The sequence below is a fragment of the Phlebotomus papatasi genome, chromosome 2, assembly GCF_024763615.1.
Source record: "Phlebotomus papatasi isolate M1 chromosome 2, Ppap_2.1, whole genome shotgun sequence".
NCBI classification, from domain to species: Eukaryota; Metazoa; Arthropoda; class Insecta; order Diptera; family Psychodidae; genus Phlebotomus; species Phlebotomus papatasi.
Genome location: NC_077223.1, coordinates 35,638,996 through 35,649,928, shown reverse-complemented (window position 1 = coordinate 35,649,928; position 10,933 = coordinate 35,638,996). Strand labels below are relative to the sequence as shown.

At 36.3% G+C, this 10,933-nt stretch overlaps 1 protein-coding gene across 1 annotated transcript; it reads right to left on the bottom strand.

The window, feature by feature from the left end:
- Nucleotides 1-4,609: 4,609 nt before the first annotated feature.
- On the bottom strand, nt 4,610-8,764 carry LOC129800932 (luciferin 4-monooxygenase-like). Its single transcript, XM_055845676.1, has 4 exons — nt 8,383-8,764; nt 8,127-8,322; nt 7,407-8,061; nt 4,610-7,337 (listed from the first exon to the last, which is right to left on the bottom strand). The coding sequence occupies exons 1-4, from the start codon at nt 8,726-8,728 to the stop codon at nt 6,885-6,887; spliced, it is 1,650 nt and encodes a 549-aa protein (XP_055701651.1). The 5' UTR covers nt 8,729-8,764; the 3' UTR covers nt 4,610-6,884.
- Nucleotides 8,765-10,933: the final 2,169 nt, after the last annotated feature.

Genomic DNA, 10,933 nt, shown 5'->3' with positions numbered 1-10,933 from the left:
TATCTACGTCACTGGCGGTTCGATCTGGCCCACCTTATACTTGAAACATCTTGATGGATACTCGCGTAATTCTGATATTATCCCTGTCCCTTGGCCTAAATATGAGTGGTATAAAAGATCTTTTAAGTATAAATGCCCAACAGTTATTAATAACTTAGTTCGCATGGAAGTACCGCTTTCTGGCCCAGCAGTTGTGGGACATCTCTTTGCCTGTTCTAAGACGGATCAAATCAGGCTCTTGTTTTCACGGTATGATGCTCGTAATCAATAAGTTTGTGCTTTGTGTATTACAATTTCAAATTTTTAAAATTTTCGCTTTTTCTTGTTAACTTTGAATAATTATTTTTTTATTTCTTGTCTTATCTTTTTTGTTTTACTCTTTAATTACTTAATTTGAGCTATTTAGTTAAGAAATAAGGGATTGACTGGCTCTGATTTGTGTGTGGAGTATGGTCGCCACTCACTGTGGATTTGAGGGCCTCTTTATATCTGACTGCGGCTCGGCATCGTTCTCAATTGTCTTTCTGTTCATCTCTGGGGGTTGCCTTATGTACGGCTCCTCATATCCCAGGCAGTCTCCGTTCTTTCCGGTCGCAATTTTGCTCTACGGGTTTCTCTTTTCCGGTTTCACCGGTTTCTCTTCCCCAATTTTGTACAGGGCGGACCTGCGACTCTTGGGGAAAGGGGCACGGGGTGGCCGAGGCTTTGTCCCTGGGTGTGCTGGGGCCTTTTGGGCTTGCGGTGTCGCTGCCGCAGTATGATTTGGTTGTCTCTTTTTTTTGCTGCCACTTGTGTGGCGCCTATCTCCGGACTTTAAGTGTTGGCCAACAAAATTCTGACAAAAATTAATTCATTTTGGTACAATAAAAAACATTTCTTTCTTTTTTTTTTTAATGTTAAGCTTTTACTTAAGATTTATTTCATAATCAATTTATGGGGTGTCAGATCCCCTAGAGGACGCAAACAGCCAATGGCTATGCGACTCCTCTCTAATTTTCACTCTACATCCCTATGCTTTTGCGTTGTGCTTTGGAAAGGTTTTGTTTTTTGGTATATCATGTGGAGGCAGAATATTTGTAACGACTTTGTAAACTAAAGAATGCTTATACAGCCAATGAAGTAGCATTTCCGCCGTTTGACTTCGGAGGCTGGTCACCAACGCTAAGACGGAGGCGGACGCATGGTATGGGGGTATTCGAAGTTGAATAAAATTATTATTATTATTATTCTCATTTTTTATATTATATATTGTTTACAAAGCAGTTCCACAATAAAAAGATAGTAGTTCTTAGGCTTTCCAAAAATTGTCTTACTTACAAGAATCGGTTAATAAACTACAAAGTTGTGCAAAAACTCTGAAAATTCTAAATACTACCTGATTTTTCGGTGTAAAACCCCACAAAAGATCTTAAAGAGAATAAAAATGTAACAAAAAAGTCACAAACGCTAAGACGGCTGTGGAAGCAAGCATAGCTTTCTGACAAATCTTTATGTCCTATAGCGTGTGCACGACAAAATTGGACCAAATGATTTGACATTTTTATTGCAGATGTCATTAGTTCTGCATTTTTGTTGTATGTAAACATTGTAACACGTGTTTTTACCTTTCTTTTGGTGAAACTCTCATCAAATTCTGTTCATTTTTCACTGAGATACGAAATAATAATCGAAAAGAGAAGAGAAATGATCGTGTACACGTATCCAAAAAATTCTGGGATCAATTATGCGGACCTTGGAAAACTCATAAATACTTCACGCCAGACTGTCCGGAGGGTGATTCTTCGATTCCTTTGACAGTAAAACCACATGATGATGAAATAGGGGAAAGTGACCTGCCTTTGAATGCGGCAGCATTTGAATGCTTCAATTTTTCTCTTATTTCCCAAAGCTAAAATTCCATTTTGTTAATTGGAGTTAATAGAAAATAGTTAATAGTATTAGAGGAGTGTAGGCAGCCTTCGCACATTTTTTCGTGCTTCATATTCCATTTTTCTGACTAAAATGTAAAATGGGCAGTGAATTGCACTACACCAAAAAGTTCTCTGATCTTTTAGGTTTCTATGCATGCCTAGGTCACTATCACAGAATTGTTGGTCTTTCCTGGACAGGAAAATGAAAAAAAATATGACGATTTGTGCGATTCTTGCCCCCGGGGGCAGCGTTCACACGATGGGGGTTTGGGTTCGTCATTGCTTTTTTTCTCGATATAAATTTTATCTACAATTAAAAATTGTTTTCCGATTGTTATCCTGTACCCCCGTGAACCCGCGGAAACCACCACTGCACTAAAAGAAGATCTTTAAAACACCTTTTTTGGCATTTTCTGGAGCACTGTTTTTTTCTTCCAAATGAATATCGAAAAATCGACTATGAACATGTTCACACGGTTCACACTGTCAATAACCGTCGTCTCATGGAGATGGGAAGGAGACTATACGCCTGTCGAAGAGGAAATGACCACGAATGTCTCACTGTGGCTTATGAGGCTTTAGTGAGGTTATGATTTTTAAGCTGGAGTTGTCTGATGGATGTGCGAACGCCCACACATTCAGTGTTTGAAACCACATACAGTGTAGTACTTGCGAATTTTCCGCCACAGTGAAAATAATTTCCCTCCGATGCAAAAAATTATTACGTAAATATCATCTTAAGTATACTCTTCATCCACTGTGTAAGTGATTTTTTTTAGAAATGAGTTTAACTATGAGAAATCAAATGAAATGTGCACCATCAAAATTATCCATTTTGGGCCAATTTTCTGTTTGTGATCCTAGCACATAGGAAAGAAAGGCTTGGCTGCCTATTTTTACAATGAAGATAAGGTTCATAAATACTTAACTTATGGCTAAGAAATGCAGAACCAACTCTTTGGAAATAAAGAGAAAACTCGCATTGTTCGAAAGCTCACATGTGCGAATCCTGCCTACATTCCCCTAACTATAGTTCACAAATTAAAATTTGTGCTTTGAGAAATTAGAGAAAAATTAAAACATTCAAAGGCTGCCGCATTCAAGGGCAGACGCACTTTCCCACTTCAAACAGACTAGGAGGAGTCAAGGAGACTTCAAACAATTACTAGGAGAGAAATATTACACCGCAAAGTCTCGCACAGGATGTAAGTAACAGTACAGGTACAAATATTATGAAAAGTGTCCAAAAAATATGGTTTGAATGGCGATCTGCTCATGTGGACGTCAGAGCAAGGCGTTCTTCATCCAGGGCAACATGAACTCTTCAATTTACATCACGGAGTGCCTACAAAAACGCCTGTTGCCTCTGTACAGATGCCATGACATACCCTAGATATACTGTCCAGATTTGGTGTCAAAAACAACCAAAGAATGATACTAGGAGAACGACGTTCGTTATGTACCCAAGGAGATGAGTCTGAATGAAACTAAGAACCGCGGTGATGATCTTGTACATACCTTTATCGGAGGACTCAAGAAGAAGATTCGAGATTTCGCCAATCAAATACTTGAATAAAAAAAACTAATATAGGGGAAGTGCTCATAATTTTGGGCAGTCTGCATATAAGCATCGATATCCCAAGTTTGAAGTGCGATATTTTCAATACTAATCGATTTTTTTTTATACTCGCTTTTCAGAAGGGTTGTTTAGAAACTTAGCAAGCTATTTATCGTCCTATTTTTATTAAAATCAGTTTTAATACGTTTAAAAATGAATTTGATATGTAGAGGTGACTTTGGCTCTTATTTTGGACAACTTGTTTATTAATTTGGCCAACTCGACTGTAAATTTGGACAGCAAATCCTCCTCAATAGGATACCCATTGTTCTTTATTTCATGAACCAATCTTACCAAGTCCTCTTCCTGGTCATGTAATTGAAACTTAGAATGTCACAAGAAGCCCGGAAACTTTCCATATCATTCATTAAAGTGAGTTCACTTCGATACTCCAAGTACGTGCGGATTCGCTCATTCCCTGGCCTTTCCGGGAACTTTTCAAGGCATTTCTCACTACATCTCTTTCGTAGAGATGATGCTCCTTTGTTTCTCCAGGCATTTGTCCAACCTAGTCATCACAAAAGCTAAAACTTCACGAAATTTCGTGAAAAAAACACCTGTCCAAAATAAGAGCCATCACCTCACTGGTAAATGTCTTAAAACATTTCCCATTTTTCACACGAAAAATCTAATTCACAAGGCAAATCTCACTTCAGATCAAATGTACAAATCACCAGTAACGAGAATCAACACAATATTCAATGAGTATTCAATAATATCACTCAAAAAAACCGAAGAAACATTGTTAGTACTTCACTACAGTTAAATAAGAACTGAAGTAAACACGAAGTTCTGTCATATTTCTCGTAAGCAATTGCTCACACTGAATTTTCAACAAAGCAATTTCAACTCAAATCATATTCAAAATTTAACGTATTTAGTGTCAAAATCTTCCAAAAAGAACAAATATTTAGATAGAATTCATTATTCATCAAATATTGGAATAAAAATCCATCATTTTAATCAATTTATTTTTAGTGTCCAATGTTATCCTCAAAGTGTCCAAAATAAGAAACTGGACAAAATTATGAGCCTTTCCCCTATCTAATAAATCTTCAATGAATTAAAGTTTCAAAAAATATTTTTGTTTTTTTTTATATTATGTAGACTTCATTTTTAAAGCATTATTCTTGGGTACAATTTTAACGTGCACACGCTTTATTACATTTTTTTGCCTTCAAAAGCACCTGCTCAAAAGCATTGTCATTATTAATAGTAATAAAATAAATTTACAAAAAAAACTATTACAAGTTTTAGGATTTCACATTACTTTATGTTTTGGAGTGTTAAAAGAAAAGGACAGATAATCCTAACCGGCCTATGTAGGTGAGATTCTTAACGTGAGCTAGCTCGGAGTGCATGCAAATTCGATTTAGAGCTGAAGTTGGGATACGCCATTCAGTTATCTTGAATCAAATTCGTGAAATTATGCAAATTTTGTATTTAAACCAAAATATCAAGGATTTGGATGAACTGGCACAAAAGTAATATATGGGTGAAATGTAGACAAGAATGTTCTCTATAATTTTCCCATAGAACATGATCTCATCGATTACTCAGAAGTCAAGATAAGCGAGGTTTTTTGTTTCTTAACTCGTTTTTTCGTCCAGAGTGCCCCAAGTAGTCATTTGTTGAACTTCAACTATTTCAAAGAATTGTTGTATTTTGTGGGACTTTCCATTTAAAACCCTATTTTAAGTGTCTTGGTGGAGTAGAGGCAGTCAAATTGGCATCTGAGTGATTTCAAAGCGTTATTATGGGAAAAATCATTTTTTTCACACTTAAACGGCAAAATCGGAGTGATAGCGTAGTCTGAGCGGAAAATGATGTATAGACGAAATGTAGAGACAAATGCGTTCTACAATTGTGTCGAAGTAATCATCAAAATCGGTTCAGCGACAGTCGAGATAATTGAGGTTATGTGATATTGAAATTGGTTTTTCGACTGTGGCGCCCCTGGTGTTGGTCCCACGAAGTTCAAATATTCTAGAAAGTTGTAGCATTTGGTGAGATCTTTCGTTTAAGCCCTCACTTATCAAAATCGGTCACATAGAACCGGAGATATGATTTTTTGAATTTTGTGAACTTTGACCCCTCATATCTCCGGTTCTGTTTTAACCACAGCGCGCTTACGCACCATTTTGGAAACGTCCTAGACTGGACTACAACATACTAAAATTTCATTAACTTGCACAATGCCGTTTTTGAGGAAAGTGACTTTGAATTTCGATGAATTTTGACGCTATTACAGCGCCACCTGTGGTGACTTTTTGAACTTCCATCTGAAAGTGCTCATCGAGACGAAACCAAAAAGGTAAAATTTAGGTCGCTACGTTAATTAGAACCGGAGATAGAGGCCGGTCAATATTCGAACTTTGACCCCTTATAGCTCGGGTCAGGGGTTATGGATCGACTTAAGGTTTTTTTTTTTGTTTGATAGGTATAATCAACGGCTACAACATACTAAATTTTCAGCCCGATGCACAATGGAATTTTTGAGTTATTTAACTTTTAAGATTTAAAAATTTTCTTTTTAAAAAAAGCGCCCCTAGCGGTGGTTTTATGAACTTGCGATGTTAGAAGGGGAAGTGGCATTTCACGAGAGCTTTCTAAAAAGCCCTCACTTTTTAAATTCTGACAATTGGAACCGGAGTTATGGCCATTTTAAGAAATTTTTTTTGGACCCTTATAGCTAGGGTCAGGGGGGTCGGGGGACCTTAAGTTTGGTATTGATGGAAAGCTCTAAGGCCCAGCTATAACATACTAAAATTTGAGTCCACTGAATGCCATAGGGGCGGAGCTATTGAGAAAACAAAAAAAGGGGGATCTTCAAAATGGCGGAAGGAGGGGTGGGGGGTGGGGGGTCAATGCACCAAGTTGCAATTTTCACCCGATATATAACCTTTGCCGAAAACCGCAAGTCGATATCTTTTTTAGTTTAGGAGCTATTAAGCTCCAAAGAGCGGCCGTACGGCCGGCCGGGAACGTAACTTAGCCACATATATATTCGGAATCAGGAAGTGCTGAAACACATTTTGGCCAAATTTGAGGTCGATCGGACGACATGAAATTTTGTTAGGATTATAGTAGGTGAGATTGTTAAGAATCTCACCTAATATATATGTGGGAAGATTAGAAAAATTTGCGGAAGAGGGCGCACGATGCCATAGTAGGAGGGGAAAGACGACGAGAAGGAGCCGAAGAAAGTAGTATTACCGCGACATTTGACCAGGTATGTCGTCCTCGATAAAATTATATGAGAGAGAGAATTTAGTGCGAATAAATAGACATTTTCTTGCGTCATTTTCAGACAGTTCAGACAGTCATTTTCAGACAGTTTGCAAAAGAGACTGTACCTAGTCTTTGCTAAAACGTTTATGAAATTCCATGGCCATTTCCCGTACAATATTTCTTCTAATCTTCCCAGAGTGGGTCATTGGTAGGTCCTTTACAAAATAAACTCCCCCTCGTAATTTCTTGTAGTCACTAACATTTGGTTCAACAAACTTTATGAGTTCCTCTTCAGTCACTGAGAAGCCAGTCTTCAAGACGACAAGAGCAGCTGGAAATTCAACGCCAAGAGGTTCCGGAATTCCCACAACAACAGCTTTGAAGACCGCCGGATGATTTTCTAGAATCTGTTCAATTTCTTCCGGGATAATGCGATGATAAATATCTTTAAACCAATTTTTCTTTCGTCCTGAAATGTAGAGAAAGCCCTTCTCGTCAAAATGACCAATGTCTCCGGTATGAACCCATCCATCTTCATCTATGATTTCCTTAGTCGCTTCGGAATTGTCGCAAAATTCCTACATATATGAGAAAGAAAATCTTCTATTGGTATATGAATTGTACTATTGGATTTTTAATGTAAAAACCTTAAATTGTCCTGGAGATTTAGTACAAAGCTCCCCAATTTGTCCGACACCCATTTTCTTCCCATCTTCATTCAGAATTTTTGTCCTTACACCAGGTACCAATTCTCCAACTGTACGAAAATTTGACTCCTCAAGTTTCATATTGTTAGCAATTTCTCCAGTTTCTGTTGTCCCATATGAATTGCATAGGACACCATTACAGGTAATCTTTCTAATTTTTTTGAATGTTTTCTCATAAAGTGCGCTACCAGATATTATGCACTTGTTAACACTCGTCAGAGAGCGTTCATTGAGCAAGTTCGAATTTACTAGTTCTGTAGTGCTTCCTGTTGATAAAATCAAACAGGTTATTTTGTACTCATTTGCAATTGTAACCAATGTCTCAGGACTACAGGGACGAGTCGTAATTATACGTTTCATGCCTAAACTAAGGCTGATAAAGAAAGTAGCGTACCCTATGACCCAGTAAATGGAATAAATGCAAACTACTGAATCATCTGGTTTCAGGAACTGTCCTATATAGGTCTGAAAGAATCGGTGTTGAAGGTTCTCATGAGTTAACGGTACAGCTTTTGGTAAACCAGTTGTGCCCGATGAACAGGTAATCATGGCGATAGATGTGTTATCTATTTCTGGAGGATGTATTATAAGTTTCCTGGAAAATAAGTTACGTTCTAGTGAAAATTGGATTCGAGGGTGATATGGGAAAAGAAATCTTACATGAGTTCGGTTTGACTGACGTCACCATTTAGAAGGTCATCGATGTGACTAAACGATGGCAACCGTCTACCTAGAATAATGATCTTGGCCACAATATCCAATTTCTGTCGAAGTAGTCTCTCTACTCTTTCAGCCACATCATCATCACAAAAAACGAACTTGGGTCTTGTCATCCGAAAGATGTGAATAATTTCATCTACACAAAAAGATGGAGCTTTATCATTTAATATGTAACGACTTATCTAAGAATACAAACCGTCAGAGAAAGAGACATCTAAAACATTCGTTGGAGTTCCAAGAAAGAGTGCAGCAAGGAAAGCTGAAGTAAGATCATGACTATTCCTGCAGACGAATCCTACAATGTCGCCTTTGGAACAGCCAATCTTTCGAAGATTGAAAGCAATTTTCAGCGTTGCGTGATAAATCTCTCCGTTCGTTCTTTTACTGCCATCATCCGCACTAACTTGACAAATTTTATCAGGACTCAAACTCAGAAGGTGCAGAATTGCACGTCCAATAGAACAGTTTTCATGAAAAATTGGACTTATAGGATCACTTCTACTCCAAATCTTATTCTCACTGTCGAATTTTACAGCAGACATGACTTTGTAGTTGAGACTGTTAAAACTGGATCCACAAACAGGAAATTATTTGAAACGTGGTGTTATTGTAACTGAGACATTTCTCAAATATACTCTTTTATATTGCTACTAAATCTAATGCTTTTTCTTGTCGTGAGCTCGATATAAAGTAGCACCTAAAAAATCTTAATTATATCTCTAAGATTTTGCCTTTAAAAATTTTTGTAACGGTAGTAACGAAGTTTTGCTCTTAGGGCTTCATACCCCCTTATTTAAAATAATCTTCTGCATTTTTTACTATTCGAACTCCAAAGAGAGAGCAGTGGATAATAATTCCTCCATTTTTTCTCATCTTAAAGGTCAAGTGTTTACGAGTCATTGCAGGGTAGTTTAAAAAACGCATTTACAGCAACAATTAAAGTTTTATTTATTTAAAAGTGCTGTAGTGTCCTCGGTAATAGTCTTATTGACATTTCTTGAAGGTTGAAACTCAGTTTGACCCTTCGTTTAGTTGCAATCTTCAGCTTCGTGTGATTCTTTGTGCAGGAATTCTGATTTTCAAATTCAAGAAAAATAGTGATTTAAATTAATCAGATATAAATAAATTTATTTTTCGCTCAAGGGTATGTCATTCTACTTTTAAATTTCAATTTATAAAATTGAAAAAAATTAAAAATGTGAATTCTAGTAGCGAAAACAGTTTAATTTTTTTTATGTTTTCGCATTTTGTGCCTAAACTAAAAAAGACAATGAAGATGTGATGGTCTTTATGAGTTTATTTGACCATAATTAGCAAAAAAAAAGTATCTCACTACTTATAAAGGAATGCTTACAAAACTGTGCCAATGAATATAAGAAAGCATGTCTATCACTCATTATGTGAATCTATTATAAGTTATGGTGCAGAAATTTGGGGCTGTACCAATAAAAACATTATAAATAAATTATGAAGGTCTCAAAATAAAGCAATAAAAATTATATTTAAATATAACAGATAGCAGTGCACAATTATACAGAGAACTAAATCTACTTACTGTAAAAGACATTATAAAAGCTCAGCAAATAATACAAATTTTTAAAATGAAAAACAATTTAATACATTCACAAACACAGTTAAAAGAAAACACACATAATATACGTAGAAAAGAATATGTAATTAATATAAAAAATAAAACTACTTTATATGGTGTAAAATCTATTAAACAGAACTCAATCACCCATTATAATAATTTACCTATACAATTAAAAAACACTGGAAAACTTTATAATCAAAACAGTCGCATAACATTTCCTATGTATCCCATATGATTCTAGCGAGCCGAAAAAACTTTTGAGTTTATCAGCTGTTTTCTGTCATTATAGAATGAATTAGTAAAAAATACTAATACAAAATAAAAGCCAATTTAATAACAAAGAGGCAACCGAAACCCCTAAATTGGCAACCTACATGGTTTTGGAGATATCTCGTGAAATGTGTACAAAAACAGGGAAAAAATTACACTAAAATCGGTCGCATTTTACAGAGCTAATGTCACCCCCCTGAATCAAAACATAAAAAAGTATCTGCTGGAAACGCAAGAACATTGAAAAGTTTCATTCTCGCAGGGATCGATTTCAACTCAAATTATTATTTGAATTATTGAAATATACAAAAAAAATTTTTTTGTAAGATATAGTCAGTAACAGAATGTATATTCTAATGACATTAAATATACATTTATCTATCTACTTTTTCGTGCATATTTAAAAGTTGGACTTTAAAAGGTCAAAATTTTCTCATGTCTGCCCCTGTAGATCACTTTTCTCAACAAATCTTCGCGTCAGTCTCTCCGGTCGTTACACACCTAGTGGCAAAACGGTTAGAAGTAGAGACTTCAGACCTTCAAGGATCCTTCGTCCCCAATTAGTCGATCCTGGGACCATTACATGCCCCTAATTTTCCTATCACTCCTCCCATTCCCCTCCAAAACCATGTTTTTTCTGATTGTTCGAAAACGCATCGTGCGGTTTGTCCAGGTGAACTTTGTCCATAGACAAAAATATCGTTGAATGATTCCTAATAACAGTTTTTCAAGAATAAAGGTTTAAAGGGCTCTAGAAAGCGTATCTCTGAACGAAATTTCCTGAATTTTCTAAACCACTTCAAATCAGTTCTAAACCGGTTAAGAATCGATAAGCAATTTTTACCCGAAAGTCAATTTCACTACTCCTTAGCTACTTTTTGTG

Excerpts from the sequence above, each read along its gene's own strand:
- LOC129800932 (XM_055845676.1), bottom strand. The coding sequence starts at position 8,728 with ATGTCTGCTGTAAAATTCGACAGTGAGAATAAGATTTGGAGTAGAAGT. Across the intron at positions 8,062-8,126 it reads GTCAGTCAAACCGAACTCAT|GAAACTTATAATACATCCTC; the intron begins GTAAGATTTCTT and ends CTTATTTTCCAG. Across the intron at positions 7,338-7,406 it reads AATCTCCAGGACAATTTAAG|GAATTTTGCGACAATTCCGA; the intron begins GTTTTTACATTA and ends TCATATATGTAG.